General features: G+C 39.7%; 1 protein-coding gene across 4 annotated transcripts in view; it reads right to left on the reverse strand.

Annotated features, from left to right (window-relative positions):
• Nucleotides 1-2,769: 2,769 nt before the first annotated feature.
• LOC122559186 (hyaluronan and proteoglycan link protein 1-like) overlaps nt 2,770-15,769 on the reverse strand; it is a 125,208-nt gene continuing 112,208 nt past the window's right edge. For all 4 annotated transcript variants that reach the window (XM_043708575.1, XM_043708586.1, XM_043708581.1 and 1 more), the window contains exon 5: nt 2,770-8,474. In XM_043708575.1, coding sequence (XP_043564510.1) covers nt 8,188-8,474 — 287 coding nt within the window. In that variant the 3' untranslated portion in view covers nt 2,770-8,187. The remainder of the gene's footprint in view (nt 8,475-15,769) is intronic.

Genomic DNA, 15,769 nt, shown 5'->3' on the forward strand with positions numbered 1-15,769 from the left:
TTTGTTAATGTATTCCAAGTAATTTGTTTTGAAGACACATCAATAGTACTAATGTGGTACAGTGCAAATAGGTGCAGAAAAGGCATACAAACATAGAAGCACATCATATTTACATAGCAAGATAACAGAGTTCTGAAGGATTTTTTTCTGCATCCAGCAGCATGCCAAATGTTTAGTGCCATTAAAACATTGTTCTATGTGCTTGTGTTCTAAAAAATAAATTTTAATTTTCTTCTTCCATCATATTATATTTCTGTAATGGTGTCACCAGAATGCTGCAGGTTGTAGTAAAGTATTCAGTCCTCCAAAGGTTAGAATTAAGATACTGATAATACAGAGTGACAAAATATTGCAGTATGTGAGAGCAGGAAGTCTAAGTATCGTTAGCAAAAAAACCCCAGCATTTTTCCCTTGAGCAAGACCAATGCTGCAAACCTTGATGCTATTTAAAACGCTGTCAGCAATAAATTTTTACTGTGTCATTGTTCTGTCAGCTGAAGCAACAAATCCATGCTAATGGGAAATTGCATATAAATGATCCATATACTGGGTTGTATATTTATGTACATTTAAGAATTAATATTTGGTCAGATGTTTGAGACGAGATGCTTAGCAGTAAAAGGACACATCGGGGCCATTGATACTGCAAGATAAATCTGGAACTCTGCAGAAATCAGTGTCAAACCTTTGATTATCCCCTTGACTCACCTCCAAAATCCATATTTCATAGAATGCATGCAACACTAATCTTTATACACTGCGTAATATTCAAGGAGGATTACAGTGCACAGTCCACTCTTGAGTGAAGATAGCTTTTCATTTTCAGGATTTGCTCATTCATTGCACATAACATTTTTCAATGGAACAGTTACTCTATTGTTCTAATTCAAATTACTGACTTACAACTTTAAAGAAATTATCAATAAACAAAAAAGTCTAAATTGAAATTATACACATATGCTCTAATCAGCTGTATTTTCATCTCAAATTGATAGCCCTACTTATTCATAGCCCTTATGTAGTAAGAGCTAAAATGGGTTTAAATATCAACTTTTCACACAGCATGTAGTAACTGAGGACCTAAGGAAATACAGTATATCATAATTACTGAGACAGTTTACATATCATCTTTGAACAGTCATTGTATAAGTCAAATAGCTCTCTCAGGGAGAAAGTGAGGACTGCAGATGCTGGAGATCAGAGCTGAAAATGTGTTGCTGGAAAAGCGCAGCAGGTCAGGCAGCATCCAAGGAACAGGAGAATCGATGTTTCGGGCATAAGCCCTTTTTCAGAAGAAGGGCTTATACCCGAAACGTCGATTCTCCTGTTCCTTGGATGCTGCCTGATCTGCTGCACTTTTCCAGCAACACATAAATAGCTCTCTCGGTAAGTTAAGACTAATTTATTATGGAGTTCATCGTACCATAATTCTTTCATACTATTTGTAACCTTTTCTGTGAATTTGTATTCAGTGGCACGGTGGTTAGCACTACTGCTTCACAGTGCCAGGGACTGGGACTTGATTCCACCCTTGGGCAACTGTCTGTGTGGAGTTTGCACATTCTCCCCATGTCTGCATGAGTTTACCAGGTGCTCCAGTTTCCCCGTATTAGGTGCAGATTAGATGGATTGGCCATGTTAAATTGCCCATAGTGTCCAGGGATGTGCAGGCTAGGTGGATTAGCCGTGGGAAAGGCAGGGGTTACAGGTATAGGATAAGGAGGTGGGTCTGGGTGGGTTGATCTTCAGAGCGTTGGTGTGGACCCGATAGGCTGAAGGGCCTGCTTCCACACTGTAGGGCTTCTATGAATCCATTAAAAACAACTGATATTATTTAAATCTCTCTCCAAATTCATACTAGTGGCTTTTGTATCTTTTTTTAAATTATGTGAACCAATGCACTGATTATATTAAGATACTTTGATTTGTTTGATTATGTAATAGCTGCATTTCTTCTTACGAACATTTTGGTAACTCATTCAGTAATAATCCGTCTACATAGTCGAAGATGAATACAGGGGGTTGCCAATTTAAGTATCACACATTGGAATGTTAGAACAACGCAAACATTTTGAAAGTAGATAATCCTTTGCTTCTTTGCCTGCAGTTTTACCAGATAACTCTCTTGAGTTCTTATACAACTAACGTAGCTCAGAAATAAAATAAATTTCTCTGGTAAATTAAAAAAGCTTACTGTGGTACCCCACCAGCAATGTGTGCCAAACTCCAAACAAAACATTCTCATTGTCTCACTGGATATTTGTTTGCAGCATCTAATATGTGGCTAAACAATGCACTGTTCAACTAATGCTCCTGCGTGCACTTCTAAGAAATGGACACTTCTAAGATTGGACATAAAAGTACAAATTGAGCCTGAGGCCGGTAAAGTAATTGAACTGTACAACACAATTGAAGCTGAAAGACTGACTGTCATGTCCCAACATATCCTGAAATCAAACCAGTTTCTATGATTTAAAACTGATCACAAAAGGGCTGGAGAAAGATAGTCACTCAAGGCTTACCTCACCACTTTTGTGAATTAAATGCACTCTACCCTAACAGGGATCAAAAGGAACCTTGGAGAAAGTGAGGACTGCAGATGTTGGACATCAGAGTTGAAAAGTGTGGCAATGGAAAAGTACAGCAGGTCAGGCAGCTTCCGAAGAACAGGAGAATCAATGTTTCCAGCATAAGCCCTTCATCAGGGCATTCCTAATGAAGAGCTTATGTCTGAAACATTGATTCTCCTGCTCCTTGGATGCTGCCTGACCTGCTGTGCTTTTCCAATACCACACTTTTTGACTCAAAAGGAACTTTCCAGAGTGACTTGATAGTAATGCCTTTTCTTTGAAATTACTTCAAAAAAATTTTTTTTATGAATTGAATGGGTCTTATCAAGTACAAGACATGGGTTGTCTCAAACTCTCAAGGTGTGAAATGCACAATACATGTAGCTGAACTAATCACCCACCTTAGTTGGAAAAGGATTTTGGATATGTAACAGGCCAAATGATGAGACAACTATTTTGTCTGCTTTTGAAAGCAGCAAGGTGTTTTTTTTTGCATATAGAGTTCCACCAGAAAGCCACTGAACCAAAGTCATCTAAGCAAAATCATAAACATCGATTCCTTAAAAGTGGGAAGTGGACTCTCCTCAACCTGCTCCAACTGTAACAACAAAAAGCCCTTGAAGCTTTCTGAGAATTCTCTACTTTACAGAACCTTCACTTTGACTAAAGCATCAGCTCATCCATAAAGACATGCCACTAAATAGACAGAGGTAATCATAATGTTGCAATTGCATTCATTTACTTGAACTCGTCTTTGTGTGCATGAGATGAGTGAGTGAGACATCACATTTTAAATACCTGGGATAGATATGTTCTAAAAAATGATCATTCATTGTTTAATATGCTCAAAATGCTTGCAGGCTAAATTATTTATTGGGACAATCAGTCTGAGGGAGTTAAACATACATCCATTATACACAAGCAAGCTGACTATGGGTAGTGAAAGGGTTTATGTAAATTCTGTCTGTGATACTACTACTGCAACCTGCATAACAAGCAATTTCACCTATTGGATCCAGAAAAAAATAAGTATAGTAAAAATTGTGTTTTCATTACAGACAGTTAGCCGCATCAATAGTATCTTCAACCCTAGTATACCAAAAACAATTCTGCTTGAGACAAAATTAATCTTCCCCGATAAATTCCTCATTTTCTCTCGCTAAACAAGTCTCACTCCTTCCAGAGCAAAAGAAAATCACTTTCCGTAGCACTTTCTAGCTGTCAGAGTCTTGCTATCAAAAATCAGGATGGTCTCTCTTCCAAATCATACCTGCCATGACGTTTTGTCATGTGAGTCAAGACTTCGCTTCTCATTCAGCGAGATGTTGCCCGTCAGCACAAACAAAACTCCCTCTCTATTCAACATTGTTTCATTCTCTGATGCAACAAATTCACTCCAGTGGATCTTGATTTGTTGCATAACTGTTCTGTTAATGCCGAAAAATGGGACAATAATCTTTATTTCTAAAAAGAAACTATCACACACTGGCCTTCTGAGGCCCATTCAATTCTATTTTTAACAAGGTATGAAATATATACCCATCAGTCCTACTTGAAACAGACAGGCACCTAATTAAAATATTTAAATTGGATCTTACTCTAGTTGCAAAGATCATTTGCAATTTCTTTCACTGCATTATGCTCCTTATGGCCTATTGTAAATCTTCCAGTCTGCTGCTTTATATGTCCTCACCAGAATTTCCACCCCTAATCTACTTAAAATGCTAACTTTATCTTGGTTTCATGAAGGAGCTATTAGATTTCCTGCCTTCTCCCAGTTGGAGAGCTCCTTTCAGTGCTCATTAATCTCTGGCGATGTTACGCTGATGAGGTTTGACCATGTAAAGTCTACTAGATTAGAGTGGTGCTGGAAAAGTACAACAGGTCAGGCAGCATCCGAGGAGCAGGAAAATCGACGTTTGGGCAAAACTATTTAATTCATCATTCATTCATGCTGTGTTTTTCCAGCACTACTCTAATCTAGACTCTGATTTCCAGCATCTGCAGTCCTCCCTTTTGCCATGCAAAGGCTACTGTCCAGCTGATTTTCACCTTTGTGGAAACACACTCTCAACTAGTTTAATTCAGCATTTAGGATAATCACGCTAACCTGAACCATTAATAAACTAAAAAAACGTCAGAACGGCTTTGTATGTAATCATATCACAGCATTTGATATTAGTACTTTCTATCACTAAAAGAATGAGCTTGAAATAGTAGATAATTACAGAAAAGCAGGAAAAAACATTGACCAATGAAAAGTTGACACATGATGTATCCCATTGGAATATAACAGATGCAAAAGCGACATACTGTTGGCAGTATGTAGAAATTCACCCAGTGGGACTACACCAGGTAACACTTAGTCATTTAAACCAGTGCACCCTGATCTCACAATGATGAACAATTAAATATCTTTTTTCTTTGAAGTAGGTTAGATATTGTTGTTTGCTGTAATGTTGTCAATTCATGTAAAGGATCTAAACATATGAATCCACGTCAATGTTTAGACCACGGTTTAGACATTGAACAAGCATCTCTATTTGCTGAATGATAATTGATCTATTCCTCCATTAAATCAGTAATGTCTTTCCAACAGATTAAATAAATGGAATAAAAAATTATGTCAAAACTACTCCAAGTTCTTCTTTGCATTCAATTGTCACTCCTACTTCAACTAGCTATATTGGTGAACAGACTATACGACCTCCAGGTAAGGCCTGAACTAGGTTGTTTCTCAAGTCTGGAAATCTCATTTACATTAGAACTGAATTATAAATGAGTAGTGGTGGTGACACATTTCAATGAGTGAAGCTATTGTCATTTTACAATTTCTAAACTAAAAAGCAAACAATCTAAAATCAAAAAAGCAATTGAATAGGGATTGTTAAACTGGAAGTACATCATGCTCATAACTAATGTCCAATTAAAAAAAAACTCTGAACGGAATATGATTACTCAGTTGTGATTTCCACAAAGTCATTGTTTGTTGTGATATATGGATTTGTGATCTGGCGCTCACAACTATTAAACAGTGTTTTTATTCTCTTATTGTTCGCGATGAATGAACCCATTATATTTACTTACTATGCAACTGGAGCGGAAAACATTTTGGATAAATGTTTGCTTTGCAGATGATTGCTTGTTTAGATGGAACAGCTCTAAAGGTTGGTAACCTTTAACAATGTGGACCAAGTGAGTGCTGCACAAAGCACACTATGAACCCATGGTATTGCCAGCAGAGAGATGCAACAGGAGCAAGGAAATTAAACCAACATTTTAAAAGAGATCTGCACAATCTTGCCAATAAGTGGCAAGTAATATTTGTGACAAACAAGTGTTAAACAATGGCTATCTTCAACAAGAGAGAATCCAACCTTCCGAATCATGGCATTACCATGACTATCAAACTCCTGAGGGTTACCATGACCAGAAACTGAACTGGACTATCTATATATATATATATATATATATACTAGAGCTACAAGATTAGGCCAGGCATTGGGAATTATACAATGAGTACCTCAGCTGCGGGCAGCTCAAAGCCTGTCCACTGTCTATAAGATGTAACTCATGAGTGTGATGGAATATTCCCCACTTGGCTAGATGGGTGCAGTCATGACAACATCCAAAAAACTCAACATCCTCAAGGATAAAGCAGTCCACTTAATTGACACTCCATCTAATGCCTTCAAAATGTACTCCCTCTACTGCCAATGCATAGTTGTAACAGCATGTACCAGATACAAATGCACTGTAACAGCTCACATAGGCTTATTAGATAGTACCTTCCAAATCCACGATGACTACTATTAAGAAGGACAAGGGCAGCAGATACATGGAAATACCATCACCTGCAAGTTTCTTGTCAAATCAAGAACCATGTTGGCTTGGAAGTACATTGCTTATCATATTGGGTCCCGTATCAAAATGGTGGAACTCCCTACATGGCAGCCCTGATCATGTCCCTGAATCCCAAATACTGCAGCAATAGCAATTCCAGAAGGCAGCTCACCACCTCATTTTCCAAGGCAAATAGATACAGGCAATAAATGCAGGCCTAGCCAGTGATAACCACAATCTAAAAATAAAATAAAGAATAAGAAAATAAAAAGCATCTCTCACTTAAAATAGTCACAGGTTCTGACACTGACACTGACACAAGATTTGTGCATGTGTCGGGAGACTCTCCCTATTGTTCTGTCACAAATAAATAGTCTTCTTAAATATAATGGCGACCTTCAATAGATTGTGAAGACATGAAGATGCCGAAGAAGGTGTTGAATTCTCAGACAATTCATTACTCAGTGCAATAACCAGACCTATTTGTTCAGAGAGAGAAAACTACTATGCGTGCATCAAATAGTCTGCTTGCCACAGAACTATGGAAATTAAGCTACAATAATATATTGAGAAAATTGTACAAACAGGCAGAATGAAACACATTTGGTTTGGTTTCATCATTTTTTTCTTGAACTGAACTTTACTAAACTGTGATAGCACCATAGATTTTTTGAATTTACACATGCAAACTTAGATTTTCAGATTTTAATTTTGCTGGGGATTCAATGAGGATTGTAGAATCCTGTAACCATTTTACATTACAGTAATGTAGTCATTCTTTTCCCTCATCCTCTTCTAGTATTTTAGGATCTATTTAAAAGACTTGGAAAAGCTTATGTTCTGAATACTATCTCATAAAGCATTCTTGATAACAAAAAAAAGCAGTTAAAATATTAGATTGTTGGAAAGCATATTGTTTTCTTGTTCAAATTAGTATATTGGCACAACATAGTACAAATTACTGACTTTAAAATGTTACCAAATGTGGTGCAAATCCACAAAGCACCATTGGAAAAGTGGTCCAGTCTCGCATTTTTTAAAACTTTTTCTGAAAAGATAATTACGATTAAAGTTCAGGGATAAAACTAGCAGATTCATCAAAAATGACATATGAAACAAACCTAGCAAAATTAAAATGATGTTGGTATTTTTCAAATTGTTCAATATCAAATGGTTTTGCAAAAGTATGAAAATCAATGCTAGCCGAATCAAATACAATAAATACTCAACAAATAATAGGATGGACTTTAGATTCTAGCATCAAGTTTCTCCATTGCTTTGTTCCACTTGCTGGAGAGTCAGAAATGCAGTATAATTCAGAAAGTTGAAAGGATGAATTTGAATGCTTGTATATTTGACAAAAAAAATGAAAGATTGCCTGAGAAATGTCCATTTTGTAAATGAATACAACTTTAAATAAGATCTGTTTATGGCATGTTCCACCTATTCCTGAATTTTTTATCTGTTAGATACAGTCAGAGCAAAGTTCTTTCTAAATTTTGTTAACTGCTACTTTAAAAAGAAGCAAAATGGTGCTAATTCTTGGTATAGATTCCTATAAAAATTATATTATTTTTAAGATTTAATGATTTATGATACATTACAATAAAGAAAAAATGTTTTGGCTTGTTTGAAAATGGCATTGTACAGTAAGTAAAAATATTTTTATCACAGTTTTGGTAACATATTTTGAGTTCATATCATTGAAAGTACATCCTTCACATGTGCAGAATTAAAATAACACTCATCTCCATTTAAGCATTTATATGAATTCTCAGTTGCTTTTGAAGCAGTAGACACCATATAGCCGATGTTTCTTATCTGGGAAGCCAGCAAAGCGCACAGCTGCTTCACTTTCACTGCACCTCTTTCGGGGTCTGCTGATTGGATAACGAACACTGCCATCAGCTAGCCAGCCAGCATCACAGCGGTCATAGCCCAGCAACTTCCAAGCTGCATACATTTGACCAACACTAGCAATCCTTGATCCATCTTTAATACAGGCTTGCACAGCCTCACCATAGGTCAGCTTTCTAAAATGAATCAGATAGTAGAAGCGCCCTAAGAAGAATTAAAGAATGGAAAATTGATTAGCAGTATTCCAACTTAAAGAGTTAGTTATTGTGCAGCTTTCAAAAATTAAACATTTTTACCCATTAAATGTTTTTGATTAGTAATTGGTAATTCTACACAATTATTATAAAGCATCATTTGTACAGAGTAATTCTGATTGCATTATATTCTCACAATGAACACAAATGCAACTAATAGTTATAACAGTTATTAAATGAGTTAGTGAGAATGTAAAAGGAGCCAACAAAATTAAAAAAAGTAGTCTATGAAAATCAAAAAGTCACAGTTTTGCATTTTGAATTCTTTCAGGATTTTCTTCATTAAAAGGATATGACACATGAATACCAAAGATAATACACATACATATACATTATTAAATACATCTACTTGGAATGTACAGCTAAAACATTCTTGTTAATTAGTTGAAAAAATCTCATAATCTGTTTATAAAATGATATCATGGAAGAACTTGACTTGATGAAGTTGACTTGGGCTGATTTAGTCCATGATTAGATTAGATCCCCTACAGTACGGAAACAGGCCATTTGGCCCAACAAGTCCACACTGATTCTCCGAAGAGTAACTCACCCAGACCCATTCCCCTGCCCTGCATTTACCCCTGACTAATGCACCTAACACTATGGGCAATTTAGCATGGCTAATTCGCCTGACCTGCACATCCTTTGGACTGTGGGAGGAAACCGGAGCACCCGTTGGAAACCCACGCAGACACTGAGGAAATGTGCAAATTCTGCACAGACAGTCGCCCAAGGTTGGAATCAAACCCAGGTCTCTGGCGCTGTGAGGCAGCAGTGAATGATGAACCAATTGAAAATCTGACAACTAATTAAGAATGGAATGAATATCATGCATTATCTTGGATTAAATATCAAATAAACATTATTTGTTTGGCATCATGCAGCCACGCTCACATTTTATTTAGGCCCTCTCCATCCACCCTACACACAGAAGCCTTTTTCCAAACTCGTTTTCAGCCACAATTATCACCCCCTTGATAGCACCCTCTTGTTAAAAATTGCTCTTGGGACGTCCTTATAGCACACAGAGTTGATTGTTGAATGACATCTGGATAATTAGGGACAGGCAGTCAGTGCTGGCTTAGCCAGTGGATGTCACTGGCTAAGCCAGCACTGACTGCCTGTCCCTAATTGTCCAGATGTCATTCAACAATCAACTCTGTGTGCTATAAGGACTCACATATAGGCCAGACCAGGTAAGGATGGTAGATTTCATTCCCATAAGTTATCAGTGGACAAGATGGGTTTTCGTAATTATCAACAGTGCTTACAATTAGGCTGGCTTTTTAGTCCAGATTTTTATTGAATTCACATTTCACCACCTGCTCTGGTGAGATTCAAACCCATATCCCTGGAACATTAGCCTGGATCTAAATAACTACATTACTAAAATATGCCACTGCCTCCCTTAACCTAAACTATATTCCACGCAATATTGGATTCTACCACATTTTTATTCTCTTAATGAAAGTTCCTACAAAATTATTTATTGTCACTTGGTCGGATATTCAGAGGTTATAGTTTCCACCTGTCAAACTTAACCTTTGATGCAACAGTGAATCAATCATTTCAAATCCCACAACTAATTTAAATTAAATAAATAAGCAGGGGACAAACAGGCACTCAAAGATGGGTTATAACTATTTAAATATGATAGATTTATTAATAGCACTGGCCCAATTGTACAGAGGTATGATCCATTCAATGCAATCTTATTACAAAGCATCAGAAACAGATTACCACCCTAACTGAAAAACTCACAATATTTTTATCTTTAATTGGCTCAGAGTGAGAGACTTGCTGTTATACAGTCCATTACACAGCTTTATTACACCACAGGGGACAGTGAGGTCTACAGATGCTAGAGATCAGAGTTGAGAGTGTGTTGCTGGAAAAGTACAGTAGGTCAGGCAGCATCAAGGAGCAGGAGAATCGATGTTTCGGGCAGCAGCCTTCATTGGGAAGGGCATTCTTGATGAAAGGCTCTGGCCCGAAACGTTGATTTTCCTGTGCCTCGGATGCTGTCTGACCTGCTGTGCTTTTCCAACAACACACTCTCAACTTTATTACAACACAGATTCAGTTGTGAACCCACTCCCATTCCTTCCCTTTCTTATAGCTTTACTTATTACCTCCCTTCCCTCCCCACTTCAGTGGGACTATTCTGTTCTTTCCAGGTAGAAACAATGACTGCAGATGCTGGAAACCAGATTCTGGATTAGTGGTGCTAGAAGAGCGCAGCAGTTCAGGCAGCATCCAAGGAGCTTCGAAATCGACATTTCAGGCAAAAGCCCTTCATCTTTCCAGTCGAGCAGTTAGACACACCATTGTTCTACCATTCTCACATTCTGATCACTTAATCTGCTCTATCAACACCCTTTCTTCCCCAGCACTCCACACCCCCACCACTGCAGGTATGTTGCCCCTTCCAGACTTCATGTCAACTCTGATGAAGAGTCATCTGGAATCGAAACATTTGCTTGCTTTCTCTCTCCATGGATACTGCCTTATGGGCGGCATAGTGGCACAGTGGTTAGCACTGCTGCCTCACAGCGCCAGGGACCCGGGTTCAATTCCCGCCTCAGGCAACTGTCTGTGTGGAGTTTGCTCATAGTGTTAGGTGAAGGGGTAAATGTAGAGGAATGGGTCTGGGTGGGTTGCTCTTCGGAGTCGGTGTGGACTTGTTGGGTCGAAGGGCCAGTTTCCACACTGTACGTAATCTAATCTAATTGCTGTGATCATAGAGTCACAGAGATGTACAGCACAGAAACAGACTCATCCATGCCGACCAGATATCCCAACCCAATCTAGTCTTACCTGTCAGCACTTGGCCCATATCCCTCTAAATCATTACTATTCATATACCCAACCAGTTGCCTTTTAAATATTGCAATTGTACAAGCCTCCACCATTTATTCTGGCAGCTCATCCCATGCATGTACCACCCTCTGAGTGAAAACGTTGCCTCTTAGGTCTCTTTTATATCTTTGCCCTCTCACCCTAAACCTATGCCCTCTAGTTCTGGACTCCCTCACCCCAGTGAAAAGACTTTGTCTATTTATCCTTATAACTGTATTTAAATATGATAGGTTTATTATTAGCACTGGCCCAATTGTACACAGATATGATCCATTCAATTCAATCATAAAAATCACTGATTCTTCCAGAATGCTGGGTCCAAATCTTAGAATTCCTGTCCAAATAGCATTGACATACACTCCACAGATTTCAGCGTTCAAGAAGATAGCTCACCTCCACCTTCCCCAGAGCAACTAGGAATGGATTACATTGAAGTTTCAACCTGCTGGAAACTGCCAGCCATTACTGGGACCTGGAGGCCCAGATTGCACAGCCAGCACAAGAGCAGTATGAGTGAGTAGGTCAGTGCTTTCTGGATGAATCACAGGCCTGATGACAGTGGTAACAGGAGTAACAGGGTGTGGGGATGAGGGACACACAGAAGAGGTTGGCTTTTACCACCCATCCCAGTGTTCCCTATCCATGTCCCCAGCTTGAGGCAAATGGTATCACCTCTCCTGTACTCTCCACCATGGCGCACAGGCTGCCCTGGTTTTCCCATGACAAGAGAGCTATTTTTCTTGCCCGCTAGGAGGGCAGGTGGTCAGACTGCTGGAGGGATGAAGCCTTCAAGTAGCCATTCGTAAACACTCATAGGTAATGATTGTTGGCAAGTCTGGAGAAAGCCCATAGACTTTGCCCCAGTCATGTCTACAAGATATGGAAAGAGATCAAAAATCGTATTAATTGTTTTCTTCTGTAATTCTGTCAATGGTTACATTTTATTGTTTCAATTTTAAAATTAATCTTGCTGAATTACTAATAATCATATGTTACAAATTGGTGACAATTTCTGAAGGATTCTGATCAGCAATTACCAAGATAAACTTGTACACCATCCGCCTGGAAAGTCACACCCTGGAATTGTGTGGACATTGTCCTAAAGGAGGGGAAAGTGAGGACCGCACATGCTGGAGATCAGAGTCGAGAGTGTGGTGCTGGAAAAGCACAGTAGGAGGGGCAGCATCTGAGGAGTAGCAGAATTGATGTTTTGGGCATAAGCCCTTCATCAGGACTCCTGATGAAGGGCTTATGCCCTAAACATCGACTCTTCTACTCCTTGGATGCTGCCTAACCTGCTGAGCTTTTCCAGCACCACATTCTCAACATTGTCATCAAGCCAGCATTTACAAATGGGAGACATCATAGGCTGAAACCAATGAGCTTCCTTTTGGCTAAATCTGAGTTATGTTGAATTTTTTTAGACAGCTTGTCATCTTGAGTTTTCTCCCATATCTTACCAACCTCTCCTTTGTAACTACCTCTTTGGCATCTCTCATCCAATTTCTAACCCACCTTACTACATACCATTCCCAGAACAACTCGCCACTTGTCAGATATCCCAGAATTCTCTGGCATCCCATGCGCTCATGCCATCTATAAAAGCCTGTTGTGGAGTCGGACAGGCGCTATCAGTCTGCATCTCGTCTGCACTGTTCTTGACATTTACCCCGTACATTGCAATGGAGAAAATGGTGCCCCATTTTGTGGGTAGAGTCCCAGAAATCCTGTTGGATGGAGCAGTACACAGGTAAGTCTTTATTCTCAGTACCAGCAATAGAGGCCATGTCACCACACCATCCAGGGTGTGCAGCTGGGTTCAAGTAGTCTCAGCTGTCTAGAATAATACCCAATGCTGTTGGAAGAACGTCAATGTCTGTTAGGTAGATCTACCATCTTGATCAGCGGGGGAAGTGGGCTAAGAAATAGCAAATAGAGTTTAATGTTGACAAGTGTGAGGTCTTGCACTTTGAAAAGTTGATTCAAGGTAAGAGTTTCATGGAGAATGGTAGGGTTTTAAGGAATGCAGTGGAGCAGAAGGATCTTGGAGTTCAGGGGCACGGTTCTCAGAAAGTGGAGTCACAAATAGACAGGGCAGTGAAGAATGCTTTGGCACACTGGCGTTCATCAGTCAGGGCATTCGAGTATAGAAGTTGGGAAGTTATGTTGCAGTTGTACAGGACATTGGTGAGGCCACACTTGGAGTATTGTGTTTAGTTTTGGTTACCTTGCGAAAGGAAGGATGTTATTAAACTGGAAACAGTGCAGAAGAAATTTACAAGGATGTTGCCAGGGCTCAACAGTCTGAGATATACGGAGAGGTTGGACAAGCCAGGACTTTTTTCTTTGGAGTGTAGGAGACTGAGGGGGGATCTTACAAAGGTGTATAAGATCATGAGAAGCATGGATAGGGTGAAAGTACTCTGTCTTTTTTCCAGCTTTGGGGAATTGAGGATTAGAGAGCACCAGTTTAAGGTCAGAAGGGAAAGAATGAATTGGAACAAGAGGCGCAACATTTTTACACAGAAGGTGGTACGCATATGGAATGTGCAGCCAGCAGAAGTGGTTGAGGTGGGTACATTAACAACATTTAAAAGGCATTTGGACACATTAATGGATAGGAAAAGTATAGAAGGACCAAGTGCAGGGAAATGGGGTTAGCTTTGATGGACATTTTGGTCATCATGGACCAGTTTGTGCCAAAGAGCCTCTCTCCATGCTGTAGGACTCTATGACTCTATGTCTCTATCTTGTCTCCAATATCTCACACACACTTTATCTCAATTACTGTATACAACTCTCACCAAGGTTCATGCTCTACCACTCTCACTATTGCCTGCATATTTCCTACTCGTACTTACCCAATCCAATCCCTGAAACCATTAACCCTGGTTCCCTCTACACTGCCTATTCACTTACTCACTTGTACCAACAGTAACACTTACTTTAATCATGTATAATACCACCTCTCTTTCTGTCCTTATGGAAGATGTCCCAAAATAGGGCAGAAATTGTTCAAATGGGTGGACTGCTGCCCATCATTCGGCTCCTGACCCTTTGTGAGAGAGGATCCTGACTCTGACCATCATGGGCTGTACTGTTATTGGAGGCTGCTCTAGACTAAATGTGCCAGGTGCCTCTGACCAAAGGCTGCCACCCTTTACTCAACTGAGGCCTCCTTCACAACCATGACAAAGTTTCCTGGCTTTGTGTCTGCACTAAATGGCACTACAAGACACCACTAAAATTAACCTGGCACCTCTGGCTGAAGAGGCAAAAAAATTAAAGCAATGCAAGAATGCTGTGAGCATCTAGGCTGAGTGATGACTTCTGTGATAACAAGTGAAGAATAGGGTGCATGTCCCTGACTGTGTGTGTCCTTGCTGCAGTATTATGTACAATCATAGTTGCTGGTTTAGCCTGAGGTGCAGCAACGCAGAAGGGTCATGTAAGTAGTTGAGGATGTACCAGGAGGATTATTAGAGGCTGCCACATGTCAGATGCCCAAGTCCACAGATGAGGAGTGCATATGGTCAGTGCTCAGAGACGTTGGTTCCCAGTTTCCAACATGAGGTTGCTTGGAGTATGTGGCAAATTAAATCCATCAAGTGCTCACTTTGGTTTCCTTGTTTTGTTTTCCTGACATCGAGAGAGTTTGAGCTTATTAAGATAGGAGTCTGAATATTAAGGAGGTGAGTCAAGCTGTTAACAAGGTATTTAACAAACAAAAAATACTGTCAATTGTCACTGTCCAGCAAGGATCATGCCATGCCACTTGTGAAAAGTATAAATGCTGGCCTGAGTTAGTCCTGATGTTTAGATGGTCTTTGCTACACTTGTCGCCTGAATATGTCATACATCTCACCGCAGCCCACATCACTCAGATCGCTGTAAAGTTCTGCCCTCTGTCTCCAGCAGAGTGTGAGTGTAAAGGGAAGTTACTGCCTGCAGTGATATTCGGTAAGGCGTTCGACAAGGTTCCACATGGGAGACTGATTAGCAAAGCTAGATCTCACGGAATACAGGGAGAACTAGCCATTTGGATACAGAACTGGCTCAAAGGTAGAAGACAGAGGGTGGTGGTGGAGGGTTGTTTTTCAGACTGGAGGCCTGTGACCAGAGGAGTGCCACAAGGACCGGTGCTGGGTCCTCTACTTTTTGTCATTTATATAAATGATTCGGATGCGAGCATAAGAGGTACAGTTAGTAAGTTTGCAGATGACACCAAAATTGGAGGTGTAGTGGACAGCAAAGAGGGTTACCTCAGATTACAAGAGGATCTTGACTAGATGGGCCAATGGGCTGAGAAGTGGAAGATGGAGTTTAATCCAGATAAATGCGAGGTGCTGCATTTTGGAAAAGCAAATCTTAGCAGGACTTATACAC

Source organism: Chiloscyllium plagiosum, chromosome 2 (assembly GCF_004010195.1).
Source record: "Chiloscyllium plagiosum isolate BGI_BamShark_2017 chromosome 2, ASM401019v2, whole genome shotgun sequence".
NCBI lineage: Eukaryota > Metazoa > Chordata > Chondrichthyes > Orectolobiformes > Hemiscylliidae > Chiloscyllium > Chiloscyllium plagiosum.